The sequence below is a fragment of the Phyllobates terribilis genome, unplaced genomic scaffold (assembly GCF_046119375.1).
Source record: "Phyllobates terribilis strain yellow unplaced genomic scaffold, ASM4611937v1 Scaffold_2__4_contigs__length_985480577, whole genome shotgun sequence".
Lineage (NCBI taxonomy): Eukaryota > Metazoa > Chordata > Amphibia > Anura > Dendrobatidae > Phyllobates > Phyllobates terribilis.
The window spans coordinates 466,683,648-466,710,918 of NW_027362762.1; the positions used below are offsets into that span (position 1 = coordinate 466,683,648).

At 39.7% G+C, this 27,271-nt stretch overlaps 1 protein-coding gene and 1 long non-coding RNA gene across 3 annotated transcripts in view; one reads left to right on the forward strand and one right to left on the reverse strand.

Moving 5' to 3' along the window:
* The window catches only part of RIMS3 (regulating synaptic membrane exocytosis 3), a 182,644-nt gene that overhangs the window by 11,667 nt on the left and 143,706 nt on the right, over positions 1 to 27,271 (forward strand). Inside the window, exons 1-2 of one of the 2 annotated variants that reach the window (XM_073665731.1) lie at positions 11,552 to 11,822; positions 25,772 to 26,004. In XM_073665731.1, the coding sequence (XP_073521832.1) occupies positions 25,788 to 26,004 (217 nt within the window). In that variant the 5' untranslated portion in view covers positions 11,552 to 11,822; positions 25,772 to 25,787. Of the gene's footprint in view, positions 1 to 11,551; positions 11,823 to 25,771; positions 26,005 to 27,271 lie in introns of those variants that run through there. The other variant, XM_073665730.1, reaches the window with a different exon arrangement.
* Positions 18,543 to 27,271, reverse strand: part of LOC141216943 (uncharacterized) — a 137,272-nt gene continuing 128,543 nt past the window's right edge. The window contains exon 3 of the long non-coding RNA XR_012285862.1: positions 18,543 to 19,243. This is a non-coding gene — a long non-coding RNA (uncharacterized lncRNA). The remainder of the gene's footprint in view (positions 19,244 to 27,271) is intronic.

Genomic DNA, 27,271 nt, shown 5'->3' on the forward strand with positions numbered 1-27,271 from the left:
CTAACCACTGAGCCACCGTGCTGCCCAAATGAATGCATGGATCTATTAATCTCTTTAAGACCAAGTCAATTTTGACTCTAAAAACCAAAACAATTTCTTTATTTTTCCACTTTGCATGAATGTGGATATAACTTTTTTATACTTTTTAATCGACGTAGCTGTATTGGGCTTTGTTTTTTTGCAGAACAAGTTGTACTTTATTCTACTATTCATTATTTTTGTACATAATTTAGTGATTCCATATATTTATTGTATAGGTTGTTACATTTATGAAAATATCAAATATGTGTATCTTAATTAATGTTTTGGGAGTTTCATTTAATAATGTTTGTTTATGTGTATTATTTCATTGATTTTTTTTATAATGCTTTTTCAATTTATTTTACTTTTTTTTTCATCCCACAAGAAATGTTTAATTTTTTTTAACTATATTTTACAATTACACAGTAACCATTATCCTGTGTACTGATAGTACAATAGCTATATATCCCATAACAACAGGAAATATGATCAGACACTCCTGGGGTCCATCAATGGACATTGCTCTGTATACCCATACTAGTCTCCCTCCCCTTAGTTCATCTCTTTGCTGTGATGCAATTAGCCTTAAAGGGGTTGTCCAGTCCAAATCGATAAGACTGCAGTCACATTGTGTGATATGTATGAGGTATACATACCCCCGGCCAGTGGGAGGGGCCTCGCTTCCATACACTTGTATGGAGTGAGGCCGCGCCCTCTAGACCGCCACAACCACTGGCCAACCGCGTCACTAAATGTGGCACGGACTCGCTCAATATAAGTGTATGGAGTGAGACCACGCACACTGGCCAGGAGTATGTATAACTCATATATATCGTCCCGTCCCGAGTCTGAAACCGGCGAATCCCCGCAACGCACAGTGTGTGCGCTGGAAGGATTCATAAGTCTGCAGTCACACAGGGTGACTGCAGACTTATCACTTTAGACCAGGCAACCCTTTTAATTGTGGCATTCAAAACGTTAATGGGTTTGTCTGGGATTACATTTTTTTGTCCATGGGATTGCAGCTGCAGAAACTAACAAACGCAGCTATACGTAACCATCCCAGGTCCAGCCATGCCTCTATGCCCCTGCTCTGGTCTTTGTTCACAGACTGCAGTGGTGATGTCATGACCAATGCATGTGAACACTGCAGCCAATCACCGGTTTCAACAACTCTACCGATGTAGTTGGAACTAGCCGGTGAGCCCAATTATTGGCTGCTAAGGTCACGTGAGCTATAGACGCCATCTTACAGTGGTAGCCTGTCAACAAACAGCTGTAACTTTACACTGTGTGCAGAATTATTAGGCAAATGCGTATTTTGATCGCATGATATTTTTTATACATGTTGTCCTACTCCAAGCTGCATAGTCTTGCGAGCCAACTACCAATTAAGTAAATCTGGTGATGTGCATCTCTGTAATGAGGAAGGGTGTTGACTAATGACATCAACACCCTATATAAGGTGTGCTTAATTATTAGGCAACTTCCTTTCCTTTGGCAAAATGGGTCAGAAGAGATATCTGACTGGCTCTGAAAAGTACAAAATTGTGAGATGTCTTGCAGAGGGATGGAGCAGTCTTGAAATTTCCAAACTTTTGAAGCGTGATCACCGAACAATCAAGCGTTTCATGGCAAATAGCCAACAGGGTCACAAGAAGCGTGTTGGCCAAAAAAGGAGCAAAATAACTGCCCATGAATTGAGGAAAATCAAGCGTGAAGCTGCCAAGATGCCATTCGCCACCAGTTTTGCCATATTTCAGAGCTGCAACGTTACTGGAGTATCAAAAAGCACAAGGTGTGCGATACTCAGGGACATGGCCAAGGTAAGGAAGACTGAAAAACGACCACCTTTGAACAAGAAACATAAGATAAAACGTTAAGAATGGGCCAAGAAATATCTTAAGACTGATTTTTCAAAGGTTTTATGGACTGATGAAATGAGCGTGACTCTTGATGGGCCAGATGGATGGGCCAGAGGCTGGATCAGTAAAGGGCAGAGAGCTCCACTCTTACTCAGACGCCAGCAAGGTGGAGGTGGGGTACTGGTATGGGCTGGTATCATCAAAGATGAACTTGTGGGACCTTTTTGGGTTGAGGATGGAGTGAAGCTCAACTCTCAGACCTACTGCCAGTTTCTGGAAGACAACTTCTTCAAGCAGTGGTACAGGAAGAAGTCGGTATCATTCAAGAAAAACATGATTTTCATGCAGGACAATGCTCCATCACATGCATCCAACTACTCCACAGCGTGGCTGGCCAGTAAAGGTCTAAAAGAAGAAAAAATAATGACATGGCCCCATTGTTCACCTGATCTGAACCCCATAGAGAACCTGTGGTCCATCTTAAAATGTGAGATCTACAGGGAGGGAAAACAGTACACCTCTCGGAATAGTGTCTGGGAGGCTGTGGTGGCTGCTGCACGCAATGTTGATCGAAAACAGATCAAGCAACTGACATCATAAAGAAAGGTGGCTATATTGATCAGTAATTTTTTTGGATCTTGTTTTTGCATGTCAGAAATGTTTATTTCTAAATTTTGTGCACTGATATTGGTTTACCTGGTGAAAATAAACAAATGAGATGGGATTATATTTGTTTTTTATTAAGTTGCCTAATAATTCTGCACAGTAATAGTTACCTGCACAAACAGATATCCTCCTAAGATAGCCAAATCTAAAAAAAAACCACTCGTAACTTCCAAAAATATTAAGTTTGGATATTTATGAGTCTTTTGGGTTGATTGAGAACATAGTTGTTGATCAATAATAAAAATAATCCTCTAAAATACAACTTGCCTAATAATTCTGCACACAGTGTATGGACAAAAGTAGTTTAATCCCAGGCAATCTCTTTAAATTACGGAGATGAAAAGTTCTTCTCTGTCTGCTGTTAACGGGGGTATCTGTCACCCCCTGGGCGATATCAGACCTCTACTATGGCCATATAGGTGATAGAAAAGTAAATCTATACTTACCTGTATGGCACATAGCAGAGGTCTGATTGCAGAGAAATCTGGTTTTATAAAGTCTGTTTTCCAGAGGCAAACCCCTCCTATCTGCTTACTATTCCCCTAAATCGCCGCCTCTGTGCTAAATTACCATATTCCCCCCCTCCTCTGCACAGAGTGACTGCAGACTTATGGATTTGGGCTGGACAACCCCTTTAAATAGGGTTGCAGGTGTGTACAGCAATTATTATCTTGTCCATCATCGTACAGGTACACTATTGGTGCCTTCCTTAGCGATCAGCACAACATGTACGTTCATCATGATGTAACAACTGTAAACCAGCCCTGGAGGGGTTCATGAAATGCTTAGTTTTTATCAATATATGGGAACAAACTAGTTTATTGAAAATCCACTATTAATATGTCATATAAGATATCCAGAAGTACAAATTGTATATATATGTATATATTTTGTACTGGGTACTGCATAGAAACTGACTAGATGAATTTGTGGCTTGACTGCTGCAGTGCGATTAACAATTCTGCTGAAGGGCCCAAATCCCTCTAAAGGCCATGAAGATGGCAGCATGTTCCTATATGTGTCTGTGATGGTAATCCAAGTACCCTAGGCTGAGTGCATTGATCTCCAAACTCACACTGTAACAAAGTAGACGTCAGTTTCAGAAAATATTGTTTTGCGCTGATAAATGCAGTAGTACACCCAGCACAAGATACGCACAAAAGAGCACAAAAAAACCCAAACCTGTTCTTTATACACAATTAAGAGTATCAAGCCTCCCCCCTGATTTTCTCTATGTTTCATCAATATAACAAGGTTTAAAACATAGCATAAAACTTCAGGAATTTACAAAAATCATGTTGCAATGAATAAAAACAAGGCAATGGTATTTAACATCAACCCTATAGTATTAAAACAAGCAAGAAAAGCGTGGAGACATATAAAAGGGGAGATAAAGGGGATAAGGGAAAATAAGACAGAAGTTGTGAGATCTATGATATATTTTGTTACCCAAAATGACTAGCACATCCAAGTCAGTGTGAACAGGATCCAACTAAAAAAATCAAACTATGGAAAAACCATCAAAGTTGCATCCTAAATTGCTAAGAGTAATTGCTGTGAGACATAGAAGCTACATTGCTACTATAGAAAATTATGAAAGCGCTACAAAATGTACACATGAAATATTTCAAACATTTTTTCTGTAATATTATTGTGAAAAATTACAGTAAAGGAAGGTACTTAGCGCATAGATTGGCCAATATATGTGTGCCCAACAGCTAGCGTCAAGGTGTCCTTTATTGTTGGGTCCCTGTCCTTCTCTGTCACCTCTCTTGGGCTGAAATGCAAGCCTACAATTTATGGGTCAGGACTGAACCAGCTAACTACTTAAAATCACCTGAGGCTGATGGGGGAGGGAGTACACATGCCAAATAGAGAATTAGAAACAAATAGCGAAACTGAGCAGCACATCCAAATCAGTGTGAACAGGATCCAACTAAGAAATTCAAACTATGGAAAAACCGTCAAAGTTGCATCCTAAATTGCTAAGAGTAATTGCTCCGACACATAAAAACTATGTTGCTACTATAGAAAATTATGAAAGCCCTACAAAATGTACACATGAAATATTTAAAATAAATTTCTGTAATATTAGTGTGAAAAATTACAGTAAAGGAAGGTACTTAGCACATAGGTTGTCCAATATATGTGTGCCCAATAGCCAGCGTTAAGACGTCCTTCATTGTTGGGTCCCTGTCTTTCTCTGTCACCTCTCCTGGGCTGTAATGAAAGCCTACAATTTATGGGTCAGGACTGAACCAGCAAACTACTAAAAGTCAGTAGTTCAGTCTTGACCCATAAATTGTAGGCATTAATTACAGCCCAGGAGAGATGACAGATAAAAAAAGAAAAAATAAACATACGTGATATCGCCACTTTCAGAAAAGTCCAATCTATCAAAATGTAAAAATAATTAACTCATTCGGTAAACACCATAAACTGAAAAAATTCAAGAATGCTAAAATTACATTTTTTGGTCGCTGCAATATCACAAAAAAATAATGTAGCAAGCGATCAAAATGTCATATCGATCCCAAAATAATGTCAATAAAAACATCGTCTCTCACAGCAAAAAATAAGCCATCACACAGCTCCATCGACCGAAAAATGAAAACGTTACAGATCTCAAAAAGTGGCGACACAACCCCCCCAATTTTTTTTCTTAATTTCTGATTTTATTTCACCATTAAAATAATAATAAAACTGCACATGTTTGGTATCGCTGTAATCGTTCTAAGGGCTCGCTCACACTTGCAATGAAATCGGATGAGTACAATCCTATGAAAAATCGGATGGCACTCAGCCCAATGTTACTCTATGGTGCAGCTCACATCTGCAATTATTTTCTCATGCCGATTCGGCATGCAAAAACAATCGCAACATGCTGTGATCGCATCCGAGAATCATCTCACTCGCACCCATACAAGTCTATGGGTGAGTGTGAAACATCAGACTGCACTCAGATATCACCCAAGTGCAATGTGATTCCTGGAGAAATTAATTTCTTTGTCTCCTCCGCACCTGTGCTCCAATTCTCTCATGCGAGAGGATCAGAGCACAGTGCACTGACACTCGGTTCATGCTCACAGCAGAGCTGGAGCCGAGTGTCATTAGCATATCACATCTTTGTGTGACTTGCTAGTGTGACTCCGACCTAATGAGGAGAATCATATTGTGAGGTCATTTTTACCATAAAATGTACACCGTAAAAACAATTCCCAAAAAAACAGTGTCAGAATTGCAGTTTTTTTCACAATTTCTCCCTTCTTGGATTCTTTTTCCCGTTTTCCAGTACACTATGGTAAAATTGTGTCATTCAAAAGTACCACAAAAAACAAGTCCTCATATGTCTATGTGGGCAGAAAAATACAAACATTATGGCTCTGGGAAGAAGAAAAGATGAATAACGCAAAAAACGGAAATTGGCTGCATTGTGAAGGGGTTAATTGCATTGCAAGTCTGATTTTCCGTATTGTTCCACTCAGAAATATATACATCTGTTGCAAAACATCATATGGCCTCCATTGTAGCTGATAACTTTGATGATTGCCTGGAAACAATTTTCCACTGGAGAATTTGCGTTTCTGGTGTGGCCCGTGTTGCAGAAGTATAAAGGCAGTCTGTCTCCACCAAAACTCAATGTAAACTACTTATAAAGTCATATAAGGAAGTTAGCCCCTTTCTTGCTGGTCTTGATGAAGTGGCGTGTTGGAGTCAGACGCTCCAGATTCAAGAAGAGGTGTCCGCCTCCATGCGTCACACCAGAAATCTTACTCTAGTCCCTTACTGCAATAAAATTTCTGAAGTAGGGAACGCCACAATTCATCATGAATTAAACGAGCTGTGATATTATGCCTTCGCTGCGCGACCGTCCCACCCCAGCTTTGACTATTTTGGCAGAGCTGGAAGAAACTGGCCTGAAAATGCCAAAATACACTGTGTTCCAAATTATTATGCAAATAATATTTTCTCAGATTTTCCCAAATTACCTATATGAATTGCAGTCATTGTAATTTTCCAGTCAAATAACTATTAGAGTACAATTGAAAGGTTTTTGTACAAACTGCCTATGATAACAGTATATTTTTTAAAAAAAAACAAACTCAAACTGCACTCAAAATGCAGATGTGTTATGTGCAGCATGAGACGGGGCATTATCATGCATGAAATGATCTCGATGGTCCAGATGTATGGAGTGGAGGATGGCTGGTTGATGGACACCCCATGCAAACACGGCTACGGCGCTAACAAGGAGGAGGTGGAGTAATGTTTTGGGCTGGAATCATGGGGAGAGAGATTGTCAGCCCTTTTAGGATCCCTGAAGGGGTAAAGATGAACTCCATAATGTATGTTGAGTTTCTCAAACAGCACTTCCTTCCATGGTTCTAGAAGAAGAACCGTGCATTCCGCAGCAAGATCATTTTCATGCATGATAATGCCCCGTCTCATGCTGCACATAACACATCTGCATCTCTGGCTGCTATGGGCATAAAAGGGGACAAACTTATGGTGTGACCCCCATGCTCCCCTGACCTCAACCCCATTGAGAACCTCTGGAGCATCATCAAAAGGAGTGTCTATGATGGCGGGAGGCAGTTCACATCTAAGCAACAGCTCTGGGAGGGTATTCTGTCCTCATGCAAAACAATTGAAGCAGAAACCATCCAAAACCTGACAAATTCAATGGACGAGAGAGTTCAGAAGCTCCTTTCGAACAAGGGGTCCTATGTGCAAATGTAACATTACCTAGAATAAAGTTTTGAGTTGAAAACTGTTTGATTTCAGTTTGTAACAGTTTGTAACCTGCTAATGCTTATAATTTCAAAAATGGCCATTTTTTTGTTCTTTATTAAAATGAAAAGGTTGAAAACTCTGCTGTGCATAATAATTTGGAACATGCATTTTGAGTGCAGTTTGAGTTTTTTATTTTTTTAAAAATATACTGTTATCATAGGCAGTTTGTACAAAAACCTTTCAATTGTACTCTAATAGTTATTTGACTGGAAAATTACAATGACTGCAATTCATATAGGTAATTTGGGAAAATCTGAGAAAATATTATTTGCATAATAATTTGGAATACAGTGTACACATTTTTGCGGAACTCCAAGTTGTGCCAAAATTGTGCAACTTTTCAAAGAAATTTGCACCAGAATTCTGCCGAAATTGGTTTGATTAATTGGGGTGTACTCTCTTTTGCTTCCTCCCCTGCCCAGGAGATGTGGTATGATCAGATCATGTTACTGCACGGTCAGACATAGCCATTACACAGTACACAGCAGGGGCACATTTATAAGATTATCTCAGCACAGGAACATTTTTTTTAATCACATCCAATTGTGGATCTTATTATTATTCCAAGATTTATTAATAAAATGTACTTTTGTTTGTGGGAAAACCCCTTTAAGTCCAGGCCTGCCTTAAGTAGTTCTGGACATGAGTACTGGCATAAAAGTGGGCAACTTTTTACTCAAAAGATGTTTTCAAAGCGTAAAAATCAGTTCACTGCTCTAACACAGTGTCCGGCATAAAGACTTATTTACTTATGGATGACCCAAAATAGTTTTTTTTGCGTGAATAAAGGCTCTAACTTTTAAAAACTAGTACTTAAAGCAGAAAAATGATGCCACCTGCCCGCTTTGATGCTAGTATTCATGCTCAGAACCACTTGTGGGGTATCCAATTTTGTGATCGTATGAGATCATAGGTTTGGTCTTTTAACCCTTTTAAAACCACTGCTACTTTTTCAAAATCGTAAAAAAATGAAGTGGAAAAAAAATGCCCACTTTGATGCCAAATTTCAGGGCCAAAACTCATTTTGACCAGCCTTGATACAATTGAATTATATGTGGGTTACCATTGTATGTGTGACCACAGTTTGGAAATTAGTGATCCAGAGTTATTTAAAGGGGTATTCCTATCTCCAAAATCAAACCAATATGTAGTAGCTGTAATAATAATAATAATTTTAGAAAATTCCTCTGATTAGAAATGTAGATTCTTCTGATTCACTGTGTCGATTACCCCATGTGCAGGGCATTGCAGTAGGTTAGGTATACATGGTTACGACCACTCATATGGTGACAGTTAGTTAGTTGTTAGTGGTCGTAACCATGGACACCTAAGCTAATGCAATGCCCTGTACATGAGGCAAGCAGCATAGCGAATCAGAAGAACTATACTACATTACTAATTGGAGGTATTTGCTAATATTATTATTATTATTACACCTACTACATATTAGGATAGGATCTTGGAGATGGGAATACCCCTTTAAGCATTTGAAAATATATGTTATGTGTTCAGATTAGTAAATGATGGTAGCCTGCAAGCTTTGATTCCAGTATTCATGACAAAAACTACTATGGGTAAAGAAGGAGTGAGATGATTTAGATGCATCCCTGTCTGTGTGTGAGAGCAGTGTATCAAAATTAGTTAACCCTTCTTACATGACCACCACGCATGAAATAGGGAACCTGTTACTCCACATTGTCTCCAACATAGGGGGGAATACTCAGGAAATATATGTGATAATCTCTTAGGGGAGAAAAAACACTTAAGTTGCATTTTCTTAGTTCCATGTGGTTAATACAAGAGGAGCATTTAGCCGACCAAGCTAGTGCCTGTCGCCATTGATCGTATTTGAAGGAAACTCCTAAATCTTGTTCCCATTTCACCATGAATGGTAATTTTCTTAATGCAGGGGGAGAGTTTAGCATATTATACGAAATGGAGATGCCCTTGTCATAACCCCTTTTCCCTAGAATAAAATACATTTTTGGATGAAGTTTTTACAGTAATATAAGGCCCTGAATAAAATAAGGAAAGGGCCTAGGACTGTGAGGGAGTTGGTGGTGGGTCCCTTGAGGGCTAAATAAAAGTGCGGGAAATGTCTGGGGCTGCAGGATAGATTTGGGGGCATGGTATTAAAATGGTTATACACATAAGGGAAAGGCGGCAAAGATCAGTCACACAGCGTCTTACCTGACAAGAAGAAAACCACCCACCCTCCCCGTTTTATTCGCAAGGCCCGCTGTAAACCAGCGGTTGGCCTTTGGTATTTTATTATTGGTTAAAAAGCAGAAAATGAGCATGGACGAGGAAGGTTTTTTGGCAATGTATGTACAGTGGTTTTTTGGTTAAATAAAAAAGCTGTGGCCAACCCACATAACCCAACATTGGTTTTACAGTATCTTTATTAAAGGTGACTCCTCAGGACGTGGTCAATGTTTGGTTAACGCAGCCCCTGGACATTGGTAAGTAAAGGTACGGTGATGTGTTACACTCCTCGAAGTCTGTCTTGTAGTGTCGCATATCAAATACAACCCTCACCAGTTTGGGCTTTGTTGAATATTGGAATAACTGATCTATCATATGATACCAGATGGATTTGCTCATATACTTTGATTGCTGCTTGACATTGCCTGCATCCAAATGGAAGCTAGACCATCTGCCGTCCATTAAGGAGTTGTGTGAAAAGGTAAACCTATCCCAACAATACAAACTCTTCCTTACATGTGATGCCTTGGAAAACTGCTGGTTGCACTGGCCTAAGATGCAGGAACTTTAACCGCCCTAACTTTAAGGTTTCCCACTATCTGAGTGGATATAAGTTGTCCTGGTGACTTGTTCTTATAAGTACTGTAACTATTTATTCATTTGAGTACCTTTATTCGTGTATTGTCGGTTATGTTATTCTGTGTTCTGAATTCTTGATTTGTATTTCCTGTAATACTTACTTCCTGTTTCACCGGTCATTTGAAAATTTTCAATAAACATATTCATGGGAAAAAAATGAACAACTAGTTAACCCTTTCAAAGCACTTGTTAGTCAACCCAATATAATTTGGTCAGTTTACATGCCAGGTAGAGACCACATTGGGACAGCCTGGAATCAAATGATTTTTTAAAGGAGGATCACTATATGGCCATCTTCACATGTTGAGTATTTGGTCAGTATTTTACATCAGTATTTGTAAGCCAAAACCTGGAGTGGGTGATAAATACAGAAGTGGTGACGTGTTTCTATTATACTTTTCCTCTGATTGTTCCACTCCTGGTTTTGGCTTACAAATACTGGTGTGAAATATTGACCAAGTACTGAACGTGTGAACGTGGTGGTAATGTGTGAACATTAGCACAAAATCATTCAACCATTTGAAAACACTTGTTACTTATTTAACTCAGGACAAAGAGATTACCTGCCCTGTCCGCCCATGCCAGTTTTAACGGGCATAACCCATTTTGGCCATCTTTAATTACATTGAATTTTTTGCAAGCCATCCTGGAATCTGTGCCAGAAATCTGTGGTCCAAAGTCATGAAACTGTTAAAATAACACTGTGGTTTGCCCACTTTGTGGCCCATTGTGTGCCAATGTTCTGTTTCCAGTCTTCTTACAATAGCACTCTGCTGAGGGCACCTTACCTAAGTGGTTATTCCCAAAATATAAATTTTTCCCCCATCTATAGGATAGGAGATGGCTTTATTTCTCAGTCCCGCGTACAATGAATGGAGCTGCTCAACTCCGCTCCATTCAAGAATTCAAAATGGGGCTCTGCAGGGGCCGGTTCTTGGGATCCAGAGCCTTGTTCTCGGAATCTATAAGGGTCTCAGCTGTCGGACCTCCACAGATCACTAAGTTATCGCTTGTCCTATGGACAGGGATTACTTACTATTTTGGAAATAACCCTTTAAATTAAGTTCTACATCGTTATTGAGGCATCAATAAACAGTGATATAGTCTAGTAAATAAGAAACCAGTCAATAAGAAGTCAACTTCATCAGGGTGGCACCATGCCCCTCTGAGAATGTTGAATTTAGGGAAAAGAGCTTCATAAATTCTACTTTATTAACCCCTCTCTCCCAGGCTATGGACCGCATCCGCTGCCTGTATTAAGGGTTGCTACAGCAATGAGGCGGTTAATGAGGCATCTCCATCCCAGCATTTGGCTACTGCAGAAGTGGGTCAGCTCGGTTGCCATGGAGACGCTTTAGCAACCAATCTTGCAGGCGCTCCCTCAGTATCTCTCCAGAAACCCTTCAAGATTAAGAGCTCCTTGTGCTTCCGTCTCCTTCCTTCTGTCTGTCACTTGCTGCCTTGGTACTGCCCTGCTCCATGCTGCAGCCCTCCTTCCATGCCCACAGCAGCCTCTTGTCTGGTCGCTGGGGAAAGGGAGGGAAACAGGCAAAGTTGGGTCATCTGTTTGCCTTTTTCTTCAGCCAGTTCTTCTCCACGCCTCCCTGGCACCAAGACTCTGCTTGCCAGCTGGTAAGAAGCGTGGCTGCAAAATGCCATGACTGTCCGCTTTACTGATCTGTCTGCAAACACTGCACCTCTGTTATGTATGTATTGTGTATATGTGTATATACTATGTGTGTGTATATATGTCTATGCATATATACTGTATGTGTGTGCAATATGCCTATGCATATATACTGTGTGTATGTAATGTAGAAAAAATATTTCAACTCACCTGGGTCAGCCTGCTCCGTCCACTTTCTCATGAGGCACGGTGCTCGGATTGTAAAGATCCCCGTCTGGGAGACATTAGGCAGTGATGAAAGGGTAGTTATCCGGCAACTCGTGAAATCGACTTAAAAAATAGCCTTTATTTTGAAAAAATTAAAAACATGAGACCATAGTGCAAATAAAAGCGTACAGAGGCTTACGGGTTTCGGATACGTAGATCCTTACTCATAGCTACCCTTTCATCACTGTGTGTATGTGTATATATACCGTATGTATATGTGTATATATACCGTATGTATGTGTGTATGTATATACTGTATGTGTGTGACTATATATATATGTGTGTGTGTATATATATGTGTGTGTACATACTTTGTGTGTATATATGTATGTGTATACTGCATGTGTGTATATGAATGTGTACGTGTGTATATATATATGTTTGTGTTTATATACGTTATGTGCGTATATATGTATGTATATACTGTATGTGTGTATGTGTATATATGTGTGTATATTAATTGTAAAGTGCTGTGGAATAGGTTGGCGCCATACAAATAAAATTATTATTATTACTCTTTACTTTTATATACATTTATAGAGATGTGTGTGTCTATTGTCTTGTCTCCAAACAATTCACCTTGGCTATGTATGTATTATGTATGTATGTATGTATGTATCTATCTATCTATCTATCTATATACATATATATATATATACACATATTTACAAATATATATGTGTGTCTTGTCACACACACACGTGTCTCTATTGTTCTGTCTCCAAACACTGCACCTCTGCTATCTAATTATTTATTTCGTATGTATATTGTATGTGTGTTTGCCATTTTTTGTTTATATGTGTATATATATATATTTGTTACTTTCACCATGATTCTTCCCTTATTTATTACAAATATCCGTGTTGTATCATTTTTCCAATGGCTGACATGATACTGTCAGTGCATCTTGGCACACTCTCGCCACCCTGACATTTTCATCTTGGACATTTTGCTGTTGCCTAATACAGCCCTGAACACTACCCCTAGATCATCCCCAGTCCTTACATATGGCCTGGGAGAGGAATAGATATATAGTGAACCTGAAAGTTTCTTGTGCAAATTCTGCCTTTTCTCTATATTGACAAAACCTGAGGATGGCATAGAGTATGTGTTAAATGAATCTGGTGCTAACTGTGAGGCCACTTTGTATCCAGATGAAACTGTTAATAATGAATGCCCCCTCACCTTCTTCCTCCTTCTAATCCCCCATAGCTTGTAAGATGCCTGTATAATTGGTCTCACAGTAGATTCCTATCAATAGCACATAGAGTTGCTCAATTTCATTGATCCCTTACATAGAGCTAGAAAAATTAATCACGTCTCCTCATTTTGCAGGGCCTTAAAACACAATGACCCCTTCTTGAACACACCAGCAGTGACTCACATCAATTTGTCGGGGCTAATAATATATATCCCTTTAATACACATGGCCTTTGTATACCGTGCCCCTATATCGTCTTCACCCTACCCCATAAACCTGCTCTATCGTGTGTTTCATCTTGACTCATTCATGGGAATGTTGAGGTTCTACAGGTTAGCGTGTGATCTATTCATGATACATATTGTGAGGACTCCTGCCTCCTGTTCACACTTAGTCTCCGGGCAGGTAGGCTCAGGAAGTACATGAGTGCTGCATACTGAATACTGATATGTAAACTGCAGCAGTGCCTAGATCACATGACATGGTAGAGAAGAGGACAGGAGGTGGCAGACTGTCACATCAGCCTTCCCAAAATGCATGCAACCTCCCAGAGACTGGACCTGTAATGAGCAGCTATGGTCAGAATGATTATTGATCCATTGTTTGTCTGTAATAAGCCTTCTTCTTTGTGTGTGATCATGACAGACTGCGTCTTATCAATGCTGCCATTACTCACCGGTGATCTTCTGTGTTAAAGACCCTGATAACTAGAGAGCTGAAAGGGACCTAGGACAATGATCTGTAGATGCCACCTCTTTCATCTGACAGTCAGGGATAAAAGTGCATGTGAAACATAGAGTAGCCACACAATATCTGGGTGAGATGTATGACTTCCCAGGTGATCTGCATGAAAGGTGACAAGTGTCTCCAGCTGTGTTGTACACCAAGACTAGAGGTTCCTCAGAACACCTTTCTCCTAAAATGCTTGTGTTTCCAAACACCTAATAATTAAGTCACTGGTGACATTGGAACATATGTTGGGTTTTGCTGAATATGTCACAGTCTTTTAACCTACTGTATATGTAGAATATATTCCATATATTTTGTTTCATCAGGCATAATTGAAAGCTTTGATAAAGTACATATCAATGTGTCAGAAAAAGAGCAGATCTTTTTTCTTTATTTTTTATATTGATAAAAAATAGTAATGCTATGCATAAATATTTCAGCAGGGAACAGACTGAATTACTCATTGGTCCTTTGGGGATTCTGTAAGACATAAGATGCTCATTACTGTTGTCCTACAGAAAAACTCAGACTAGAAGACAAAAAGTCAATACATGAGTGCTGGGTCCGTGGTGCTGTCTTACTTGACAGCCTGGACTGGAAGTGGTGATGAGATGCATATGCATATGTGATGCCATACCTTATGCTGAATATATCTGCCAAATGTCCATAGGAGTGCTGAGATTCTTTGGTGTCATTTGTCAGGAGTGTTACTCAGCAACATCCCAAATAAAATGCAAGATATTGCAGTAGATCAGGGAATGACTCTGAGGGCTAGCTCACACGATCGTATACATCGGACAAGTGCTATCTGATGTTTTATAGGATAGCACTCGGACCAGTGTTATTCTATGGGGCAGTACTGTTCAGCATGCTGCGATTTGTAGCTCAAATCGGGTGCCACTCACCTAATTCAAGTCTATGGAAAACATCAGACTGCACTCGGATGATATCTGAGTGCAGTCTGATTTCCACGGACTCACACAATGGAGAAGATGGGGAAATCTTGTTCTCCATCTTCTCACCTGTTCTACGGTTCTCTCATGCGAAAGAATCGGATCAGATTAAGCTGACACTCTGATCAGAATTTCATTGGAGTGTCAATTAAATAATCGATCTGATTCTCTCGGACAAGAGAATCTACGCTCGTGTGACCCTACCTTGATGCCGCTTATCTGGGGTTACTGACTACCTGTAGTCAACAGTCGGTGATGCCCAAGGCACTAAATTAGAACCTGTGCTCTCAGCAATTCATAACCCAATTAGCTAACCAGATATGTTTATCTGGTTGTCAAAATAGTATAGGATAAAAATGCAAAAAACAATATAAATAAAGATAACCCATGCAATGGTGATCACAGCCTGGTTACAGCATATAGTGCTAGTAACACCTTGTTTTTGTACAGTGTCAGAATTTCAGTTCAGTATAATTGCTAGCAATACTACAGAGCAGTACAGTCCCATTAAAGGGAATCTATCATCAGAAAATAACCTATTGTTTAAATCAGGTTTTTGTGTTACATGTCTTTTTAAAAAACTTTTTGCCAATTTTTTTTTTTATATCACAATCTTTATTAAAAAACAAACAAAACGAAATTATTCATTTCACAATTTTCACACTGGCCTGTTCTCTCAGGAAGAGTTTACAGCAGTTTCCTTATCATTAGAGACAGGATTACAATGACAGATAACACCTCTATATACAGCTGATAACACACGATCCACCATTCACAATAGGCGATATCACAGCCCCCCCCCCTCCCCGATCTCCCTCCCTTCACAATGACTTTTGCACAGGCCCATTTGACACTTCAATACAAAAAATAGAGGTCAGTGGCTTTGTACTTGTGTTGTTTCTTGAAACAACTGGAAGTTGGAGTCCAAAAAGCCCCAGTGGCTAATGCGAATATTGCAAAAATTTCTTTAAAATCAAGAGGGATGCTGTCATTTTAACCGTGAGATGTGGAAATGAGCTTTAATCCTTCAATTGGCTAAGGTCCACATACAAATAATGACCTAAAAGCCATCTCTGATGGAGACATCATGAAGTTGTCACTATGACACACTTAGCATACACAGCACGTTTAGTAGACTTTTTGAGTTCTAGCCATGGCCATTCTGTTCCGTGATGTGTACTGCAATATAAAGCAATATAAAGCTGGCACAAATGGATTGCAGTCACAAGGGTTGAGGCTTCCCGCACAGTTCAGCTTTACAAAGTGTTGGTGTGCTGGGTTGAAGAGAGAAAACTATTAAGAGATCGTGAGGAACGTGGTATGGAAACGTCTCACCTTCTTCACACTAATAATGACGTATAGGACACATACACATGCAGCCAAGGTGGAAAAAGCAGGAATTGAGCTAAGAGTGGAAATGAGATATGTCAACGATAAAGTGGTTGTAATTCCTGTAGCAAATATTCCTATTTCTTATTTTCTTTGGAAGTTGCTGCTGTTTTTGGCACTGGAATGATCAAATTAAATATGAAATACAATACCATATAGCTTTTTCCTAATTCCATACATATAAAGCAGTTGTGGATATTTTAATAAATCTCACAAGCACACCCAGTGGTACACCATAGCCCTCATGAATAGATGCTCAGTGTAAGTAATGATTATGCACAGTCCCAATATACAATTTATTATTGCTTTTACACTTTTCTACTATGGTCTAGCATTATAAGGCACTGTTCACACTGGCGCTAGGTTCCATTACATCAGAGTTTGCACCCTAATGTTTATAATAGAGTAGTCTGCTGCTGATATTCTTTCTTGTTAGAGTTCGTTACTACTGGACATTTACACTACAGACCTTCCGCAGTGGAAGTGCTGCAACAAAATTATCACTGATTTATCAATCCAGATATTTGTGAAAAAGGTGTGGTAAAATCACAGTGCCTTGAAAAAGTATTCATACCTGGTGAACTTTTCTACATTTTTTCACATTACACCCCTAAACTTAAATGTATTTTGTTGGGATTTTATGTGATATACCAGCACAAAGGGGCAAGTATTTATGAAGTGTAAATTAAATACTACAAGGTTTTCAAATTATTTAAAAAATATTAATCTGAAAATTGTCAATACTTTGCAGGGCCACCTTTCGCTGCAATTACTACTGCAAGTCTTTTGGGGTCTCTACCAGTTTTGCACTTCTAGATGCTCTTTTTTTGCCCATTTTTCTTTGCAGACTAGCTCTAGCTCAGTGAGGTTGGATGGAAAAGGTCTGTGAACAGCAATTTTCAAATCTTGACACAAATTCTCAATGGACTGCGACAGTGCTATTCAAACACATTAATATTCTTTGATTTAAACCATTCCATTTTAGCTATGGCATTATGTTTGGTGTAGTTGTCCTGCTGAAAGTTGAACCTATGCCCCAGTATCAAGTCTTTTGCAGCCTTTAACAGGCTCCAGGATTGCCTTGTATTTATCTCCATCCATCTTCCCATCAACTCTGACCAGCTTCCCTGCTCCTGCTGAAGAAAATCTTCCCCACAGCATGATGCTGCCACCACCCTGTTGGACGGTGGGGATGGTATTTTCAGGGTGATGTGCAATGTTAGTTTTCCTCCACACATAGCGTTTTGCATTTAGCCCAAAAATTTCTACTTTGGTCTCATCTGACCACAGCACCTTCTTTCACATACTAGCTGTGTCCTCTACATGTTTTTTTTGCAAATCACAAACAGGACATTTTATGGCTTGCTTTCAGAAATGGTTTTCTTCTTGCCACACTTCCATAAAGGCCAGATGTGTGAAATATGTGACTAATAGTTGCCCTGTGGACAGATTCTTGCACCTGAGCTATGGATCTCTGTAACTCCTCCAGAGCTACCATGGGCCTCATCACTGCTTCTCTAATTAGTGCTCTGCTTTCTTGGGATGTCATTTTAGGTTGACGACCATGTCTTGGTAGGTTTGCAGTTGTGCCATACACCTTCCATTTTTGGATGATGAATTAAACAGAGCTCTGTGAGGAGTTCAGAGCTTGGGCTATCTTTTTTATAGCCTAACCCTGGTTTACTCCTCTCCACAACCTTATCCCTGACCTGTCTGGTGTGTTCCTTGGTTTTTATGGAGCTCTTTGATCCCAAATGTTCTCAAACAAACCTCTGAGGCCTTCACAGAACAGCTGTAGAATAAATGACACACAGGTGAACTCAGTTTACTAATTATGTGACTTCTGGAAGGAATTGGTCACTCAGGATTTTATTTACTGGTATCAGACTACAGGGGGCTGAATACAAATGCACATCATAATTTTCAGATTTATATTTTTAAAATAATTAGAAAAACCATGTATCATTTCCTTTACACTTCACAAATACTTGCTATTTTGTGCTGGTATATCACATAAAATCCTAATAAAAAATATTTAAGTTTGCAGGGTGTTACATGAAAAAATATGGAAAAGTTCACAGGCTATGAATACTTTTTCAAAGCACAGTATACTGCATTTTTGCTAGATGGGAATGTGTTCTGAAAGAACCTAAACACTTATAAAGCTTATTAGAAACTATATGGTCATTGGGATCCTTATTTTAATATATCCATCATGTTTTTCATGGCTTTTATTGGGAAAAACATTTTACAAATTTAAGGGTTTCATTTACTCACGGGAAGCAAAAAAAGGGTATCCTTTTGACTTCTGACTGGGTGGTATGCATCAAAATATATTTTTTTCAACCCTATAGGAAAGTATAGCAGACTTGGTTTTTCTATACATAGGGTTTCAGCAAAAAAAATTCTATACCAGCAGTATACTGTTTTTTTTTTTAATATACCGGTAATATGGCCCTATGGGTGATGTAAGCACTATATGTCTATACAGTGGCATAAGTCAAATCCTTCTGTTGGAGTTATACATTGGGATAACTAGCATAGAATACTTGAAAGATGTCTGCAAGGAGCCTGATATAGACAAGTAAAAGTCAAATAGACATCAGAGGTCAATACCGTGACCATTAGGCCACTTGTCATTTGTAGGATATCAAGCAGACAGGAAAACATTGATGAGCAGGCAAAGCTGAACATGTAGATACAACACATAGATTCTTTTGCATAATTCATTTGAAAATGATAAGACTGGTCACTGACATCTGCTGTTTGACAATTGAATTTTGTTGTGTGAGCAAATAAGAGTATTCCAACTTTAGTGCGGTCAGCTCTCCATACCAGTCCAGGCACAGTGCAGCTTATTTCCTGGGAGTGACTGTGTCTGCCTTGTCTGGAAGAAGAAAATTATAAATGGGAAGGGTTAAACATAAAGTAAAAGTTATATATTACATGACTATTTTATTAATACTAGCATTTTTCATTAAGCATGTAAGAACGTAGTTGCAAATGTTTCTTCTTTTATTTAGTCCAGGGCTGATACTGACTCTAAGAGACCCAACTTATTATAAAGATTTTTAAGCATATGCCAAAACACCAATAGATCAAATATAATCATGTAGCTATGTATGTTTGTGAAATACACCGCACCTTTTCACGATAAGGTTCACAACGCTCTACTTATTACCATTACATTATTCAGTCATGCAGCAATTTAAAAACAGGAAAAGCACAATTTCACAAACAGGGGTGGTAAGGATATTGGAATGATATATGAAAGATTTGTGCAAGATGGCAACAATTACAGTTATCTAGACTTATCATAAGGCCACGTTCACACGTTGAGAATTTGGTCAGTATTTTACATCAGTATATGTAAGCCATAATCAGGAGTGGAACAATCAGAGGAAAAGTATTATAGACTTGGGCACCACTTCTGCATTTGTCACCCACTGATGTAAAATATTGACCAAATACTCAACGCGTCAATGTGGAATAATAGTAAGAACAGACACAATAGTGTAAGTACATAAATACAGCCAAATGCAAAAAAATTAATTAGTATAAAATACTGACGACCACAGGAATGTATGTTGCACCTCCAACGCGCATTTCAGCTTTTCCAGGGAATCGTTCCCTTAAAAATGTTTCAGGCGAAACACACATTGGGGATTTAACACACATATGTGTGGGAGTCAGCATTTTGTTGTAAATTACTTTACAGACCTATATGTAGACAGGACTGTTCCAGGGTTTTTGCTCCTCATCAGTACAGAGTAAGGTGCAGGTTAGCTGAATGAGATGCCTTAGACACTGCTACTTTGCATGTTTTTCTTTGCACTGAACATTAAGGCTATGTGCACACAGTGCGTTTTTGGTGCGTTTTTTTTCCATGCAGAAATGGGCCAAAAACGCATTGCAAACCTTATCCCATGATTTCCTATGACATTTTGCAAGTTCTGTGCACATGATCAAGATTTTTCCTGACTGAATTTCATGTTCAGAAAAAGAAGCAGCATGTCCATTCTTTGTGCGTTTTTGCCTGAGCTTTTCCGATACAATGCTTTGGAAAAAACGCATGGCAAATCTGCAGGCAAAAACGCATCAAAAAACGCATGAAAACACATCAAAAAAGTTGTGAATTTTCTGCAGCGTTTTTGCTGCCAAGAGATGCAGAGACACTGCAGAAATGTTCCTGAACGTGCGCACATAGCCTTAATGTAAGTCTTCTTACTGAGTTGCATTTTTTCAAAGAGAGCCTGTACCCTCATCATGCATCTAAGGCTCATCTTGACAGTTTTTTTTTCACTTGAAAATGTTGTGAATAATAAACATTTCAACCCACCTTACTGTTTTATCCAATTGGATACAATATTTCCTGGGAGGATTTATCCACCAGCAGCTATTCTATTCCATGGCTATAGGAGACGGAGTTGTGCTTGTCACAACCAGGGCTGTAGAGACGGAGTTGTGGAGTCTGAGTCGGTGTCCATTTTGGTACAGTCGGAATGAAATGGACCAACTCTGACTCCTAAAATATATAATAAATTGTGTACAGTAGTTCAGTGCAGGATGTGCTGTAAATGTTTTCATAAGAATTTGGGAAAGTTATGAAATGTCCTATAAATGTCTGTTCTGTTCCTGATCTAAGGATCTCGGCTTTTAGTTGAGATGACTCTGTGCTGCACTTTATGTACACGCTCAATAGTGAGGCAGGGCTGTGGAGTCGTGAAGTCGGAATCAGGAGTCAGGGAAAATGAGGAGTCGGAGGTTTGGCTTACCGACTCCACAGCCCTGGTCACAACTCCACCATGTGAGCATAACCATCACTTACCCACTCTCCCTCCATAGGGTTCCCCACACATAGATTTATTCAAGACGCATCTAAGGCATCTCTCCTTTAGCCAACCAGTTCTCTGCTCGGTACTAATGAGAGACAGCTCTTGACTCTGGTTTGGCTACTTTTCATATGGACTTAATCTAAAATTGAGTTCAAATTTCTCTCTTTCCATTGCCATCTTCTGTGGGTGAATACAAATGACTACCTAGAGGTGTAGCTAAAAGTTCTTGGATCCTGGTGCAAAACAAGTTTACCTGAGCCCTCAGTTTACCTGAGCCTCTAACCTTTATAATGTATATGATATTATCCTGAGGTGTGTCATCTATATAGAATTTATTATACAGTGGTGGCCAAAAGTATTGGCACCCCTGCAATTCTGTCAGATAATACTCAATTTCCTCCTGAAAATGATTGCAATCACAAATTCTTTGGTCTTATTATCTTCATTTAATTTGTCTTCAATGAAAAAACACAAAAAGAATTGTCCTAAAGCCAAATTGAATATAATTCCACACCAAACCTAAAAAAGGGGGTGGACAAAAGTATTGGCACTGTTTGAAAAATCATGTGATGCTTCTCTAATTCGTGTAATTAACAGCACCTGTAACTTACCTGTGGCACCTAACAGGTGTTGGCAATAACTAAATCACACTTGCAGCCAGTTAACATGGATTAAAGTTGACTCAACCTCTGTCCTGTGTCCTTGTGTGTACCACATTGAGCATGGAGAAAAGAAAGAAGACCAAAGAACTGTCTGAGGACTTGAGAAACCAAATTGTGAGGAAGCATGAGCAATCTCAAGGCTATAAGTCCATCTTCAAAGACCTGAATGTTCCTGTGTCTTCGGTGCGCAGTGTCATCAAGAAGTTTAAAGCCCATGGCACTGTGGCTAACCTCCCTAGATGTGGACGGAAAAGAAAAATTGACGAGAGATTTCAACGCAAGATTGTGCGGATGGTGGATAAAGAACCTCGACTAACATCCAAACAAGTTCAAGCTGCCCTGCAGTCCGAGGGTACAACAGTGTCAACCCGTACTATCCGTCGGCGTCTGAATGAAAAGGGACTGTATGATAGGATACCCAGGAAGACCCCACTTCTTACCCCGAGACATAAAAAAGCCAGGCTGGAGTTTGCCAAAACTTACCTGAGAAAGCCTAAAACATTTTGGAAGAATGTTCTCTGGTCAGATGAGACAAAAGTAGAGCTTTTTGGGAAAAAGCATCAACATAGAGTGTACAGGGAAAAAAAAGAGGCATTCAAAGAAAAGAACACGGTCCCTACAGTCAAACATGGCGGAGGTTCCCTGATGTTTTGGGGTTGCTTTGCTGCCTCTGGCACTGGACTGCTTGACCGTGTGCAGGGCATTATGAAGTCTGAAGACTACCAACAAATTTTGCAGCATAATGTAGGGCCCAGTGTGAGAAAGCTGGGTCTCCCTCAGAGGTCATGGGTCTTCCAGCAGGACAATGACCCAAAACACACTTCCAAAAGCACTATAAAATGGTTTGAGAGAAAGCACTGGAGACTTCTAAGGTGGCCAGCAATGAGTCCAGACCTGAATCCCATAGAACACCTGTGGAGAGATCTCAAAATGGCAGTTTGGAGAAGGCACCCTTCAAATATCAGGGACCTGGAGCAGTTTGCCAAAGAAGAATGGTCTACAATTCCAGCAGAGCATTGTAAGAAACTCATTGGTGGTTACCGGAAGCGGTTGTTCGGTTATTTTGGCTAAAGGTTGTGCAACCAAGTATTAGGCTGAGGGTGCCAATGCTTTTGTCTGGCCCATTTTTGGAGTTTTGTGTGAAATGATCAATGATTTGATTCTTGCTTCATTCTCTTTTGTGTTTTTTCCTTGCAAGCAAATTAAATGAAGATAATAAGACCAAAGGATTTGTGATTGCAATCATTTTCAGGAAGAAACTGAGTATTATCTGACAGAATTGCAGGGGTGCCAATACTTTTGGCCACCACTGTATACTGTTTTATGAGCTATAGCCTTATAGCTGGCAAATAGATTGTTATACCATTGTTATATTGTTTGCATGTGGTACTGCTTTTCTGTAATGTGGAATGGAGGATATGGGCAAGTGCTACTGCAACACTGCACTATCTAGATCTGTGCTACTGTATCAACACAAAAGGACACAAACACAAGTGTTATCTATAAAAACTGGCATTCCTATGACTGACATTAATTATTACACTGGGGCATTTAAAAGTTTACATCAGAAGTCAAATATTAGTGGAAATGCCAAAAATATTATCAAGTATGTGTCATAGGATATGAGACCTAAAAAATTGGCTAATGGCATACACCTGACCAATAATCAACAATTAAAGTAAGAACAAGTTGTTACCTATACACAAGATATTTGAGAATTTTACATTAGGGCCTGACTGCTGAAACCCCATCGATTGCCGTAATGGGGTCATGTGTCACCTGTTTCAACAAAGCATTGACCGTGTATGTGCACTGTCACTCCATTCATTCTGTATGGGACTTGCCATCTAATGTACTGTTCTCTATTCGTTGTGTTCATTTGAATGTTTTCTCATTTTCTTCTGATTATTCGTGCAGAAATGATGAGAAATACAATAAATCATCATAATTACACATACTTTATTTAGTACATCATTAAGATGATCCCCTTGCAGAGCATGAAACAGATAATTCATACTATTGTCCAGAGAAGTCAGATATAAATAATGCATGACATTGCACAAATAACAGTGACAGAAACAGCTACAATTTTCCTCCTTTATGGCAATATGTATATGTAAGTCTTGATTCCTACTAGATGGATACAGACGATTCAGAAACTAGCCCCACACATCTGCTGCTGTGGCTATCGATAGATAAAGATCTCACTGATTTCATGCAAAACAACACCTTTAATTAAAATACATGTTATAGTTTTACATCATGATACCATATAAAGGTGCATTCACACTGGATGAATTTCGTGAACAAGCTTTGCTAGGAATGTTCATTTCCCAATAATTGGTCAGTGTAAACCACTCAGCAAATGAGCAAAACACTAATATGTCTGGAAAAACGATTTTCAAGCTAGGTCAAAATTTATCGTTCTTGGCAGCATGTTGTCCTTTGTAAATAGGATCTGTGCTGATGAAAACAATGACTGTCTATTTGCACAAAATAATGTATTACTGATCGTTCTGTGCGCATGGAATGCAGTTGGCCTGTCTAAACAAGCTGTTAAACGACCATGTATTAGCAAACATGCAACAGATTGATGGTCATTTATTGGCTGCCATAAGCCAGTGTAAACAAGTGCTAAGACCTAAGGCTCGTTTATACTGGCTAATGGCGGCCGTTAAACGACCACTGATTGGTTACATGTTTGTAGATTGATGATTGTTTAACATCCTGCTTATATGGGCAGATTGTAGTACTTTGCACGCAGAGCGATTAGTAATGGATTGTTCTGTGTGAATAGACTGTCTTTGATCTTGCCAGCGCAAGTCCTGTTTAACAAAGACGATGTGCTGCCGAGAACAACCATGTTAAAGCGCACCTGTCAGCAGGATTGTGCTCAGTAAACCACATACACTGTCAGGTGGGCGCCATTACCTGAGTAAAATGATACCTTTGTTGATGAAATCCGTGCTGTGGTTCTTTCATAATCTTTATTTTCATTTCTGACATAATGATATGCTCGTGCTTCAGGGCGGCCTTTGGGGAGGGGCTGTAACTGGTGCTCTGCTTATGTATTCATAAGAATTTGGGTGCAGCAATATGGCGCTGCGCATGAGCAGTAGCATCTATCGCTAGCCGATGCTAGTGCGCACACGTGGGCACCATTTTGCTAGAGGAAAAAGAAATTTGCCGGCAGCAATGTGACCCCCGCCGCCCACACTTGTGCAGTAGGATTTCTCGGTTGCCGAGAGATGCTACTGCGCATGCACAGCGCCATATTGCTACACCCAAATTCTTTTTCCAAAAGCAAAATGGCGCCCGGACGTGTGCAGTAGCATCTCTTGGCAACCAAGAAATGCTACTGCACATGCGCGCGCGGCGGGGGCCATTTTGTTGTATGTAAATTTTATGTTTGCCACAGAAATTACAAAGGCAGTATTTAAAATAGTAGGCAGGTCACTGAAGGCACAGTGACCAGTCAGAAGCCAGAGATAGGCATACATAATGAGAGCACCAGTTACAGCCCCTCCCCAAAGGCCACCCTGAAGCAAGAGCATCTCATTATGGCAGAACTGAAAATAAAGATTATAAAAGAACCACTGGACGGATTTCATCAACAAAGGTATCATTTTACTCAGTGTAAGTACGCACACCTGACAGTGTATGTGGTTTACTGGGCACAATCCTGCTGACAGGTGCGCTTTAAGCAAAGCTGAAAATCATTTCACCTGATGAAAGAGCTCATTCGTCAGTAGTTGTTTTCTTACACTGACTGATCGGAAAACAAGCATTTCTAGGAACGCTCGTTCACAAGCCAATGTAAATGCACTCTTATTCTCCATGTTACAGGAACAAGTGTTATTTTGTAGTGAAATAAGAATTTTCTCCTAATCTTTTCTTTTGCTTTCCTCATGTGTGAAGATCTTCCCTCCCCAAGATGTTCAACGGGGAGGCTAGTTCCTCGTCCAGAAATGTCATCCGTAGCTCCAGCATCAGCGGAGAGATGTACAACCTAGAGAAGGGTACGTCAGTATCTACAGATGCAGCTGGTGGTACAACAACAAAGAAAAGGAGGTCAAGTCTAGGAGCTAAGATGGTGGCTATTGTGGGGCTTTCTCAGTGGAGTAAGAGCACCATGCAATTGAACCAGCCTGGTGAGTTTTCTTCAAATGTGTTACATTTATAATATGAATTATGAAACCCTATACAATGCAGAACAAATGTGCTAATTGATCACTGGAATTACTAAGAGTTTCTATTTGCTTTTCTTTTCAGTTAAACTTATATTTAAAGCGCACCTGTCAGCAGGATTGTGCTCAGTAAACCACATACACTGTCAGGTGGGCGCAATTACACTGATTAAAATGATACCATGGTTAATGAAATCTGTCCTGTGGTTCTTGTTTAATCTTTACTTTCAGTTTGGAGATAATGATATGCTCGTACTTCAGTGTGGCCTGTGGGAGGCGCTCTGTCTGGTGCTCTGTATGCTCTAATGACAGCTCACTGTGCCTTCACTGACCTGCCTCCTATTTTACATAATGCATCTAGTAGTGTGGGGCTAGGTAAAATACGAGACAGGTCAGTGAACAATCAGTGAGCTGTCATAAGAGCATACAGATGAATATGTAAGCAGAGCACCAGATAGAGCCCACCCCACCGGCCGCCCTGAAGCACAGGCATATCATTATCTCCAAACTGAAAGAGTGCGCCAGATGGAGAGTGCGCAATGATTTTGCAACTTTCAGCGTTTTTATGTGAGTTTCAATCAGCTGTGCCGAAGTGGGCAGAGACAGGGCAAGGCCACCACTCCAGCCATTAAGTTAATCAAAAATGTTGACATTTTCTATAACAGAAATGCTACTTTAGAGTAGCATTTCTGATGTGGCGCACACATGGAGCCACACGTCACAGAGGAGATGTACTGAATTCATTAAGAAACACACACTGTTCTCCGGGAAGACAGGCATAGCATGAGTGTGCGCTATATGAGTCTTGAACCACCCCTAAATCTTCAAGTGCTCCTTAGTGGTACAATGTCTGCACCAGGGCTGTGGAGTCGGAGTCGATGTGCATTTTGGTGGAGTCAGAGTGAAAGTCGGTATAAAATGGACCGACTCCAACTCCTAAAATGTATAATAAATTGGAACAGTAGTTAAATGCAGGATGTTCTCTAAATGTTTTCATAAGAATTTGGGAAAGTTATGAAATGTCCTACAAATGTCTGTTCTATTCCTGATCTAAGGATTTAAGCTTTTAGTTGAAATAAATCTGTGCTGCACTTTATGTACATGCTCAGTAGTGAGGCGGAGTAATGGGGTCGGAAGTCAGGGAAATCGAGGAGTCGGAGTCGGTGGTTTGGCTTACCGACTCCACAGCCCTGGTCTGCACAGAGCATATTTTGTGTTTTGAATAATAGAA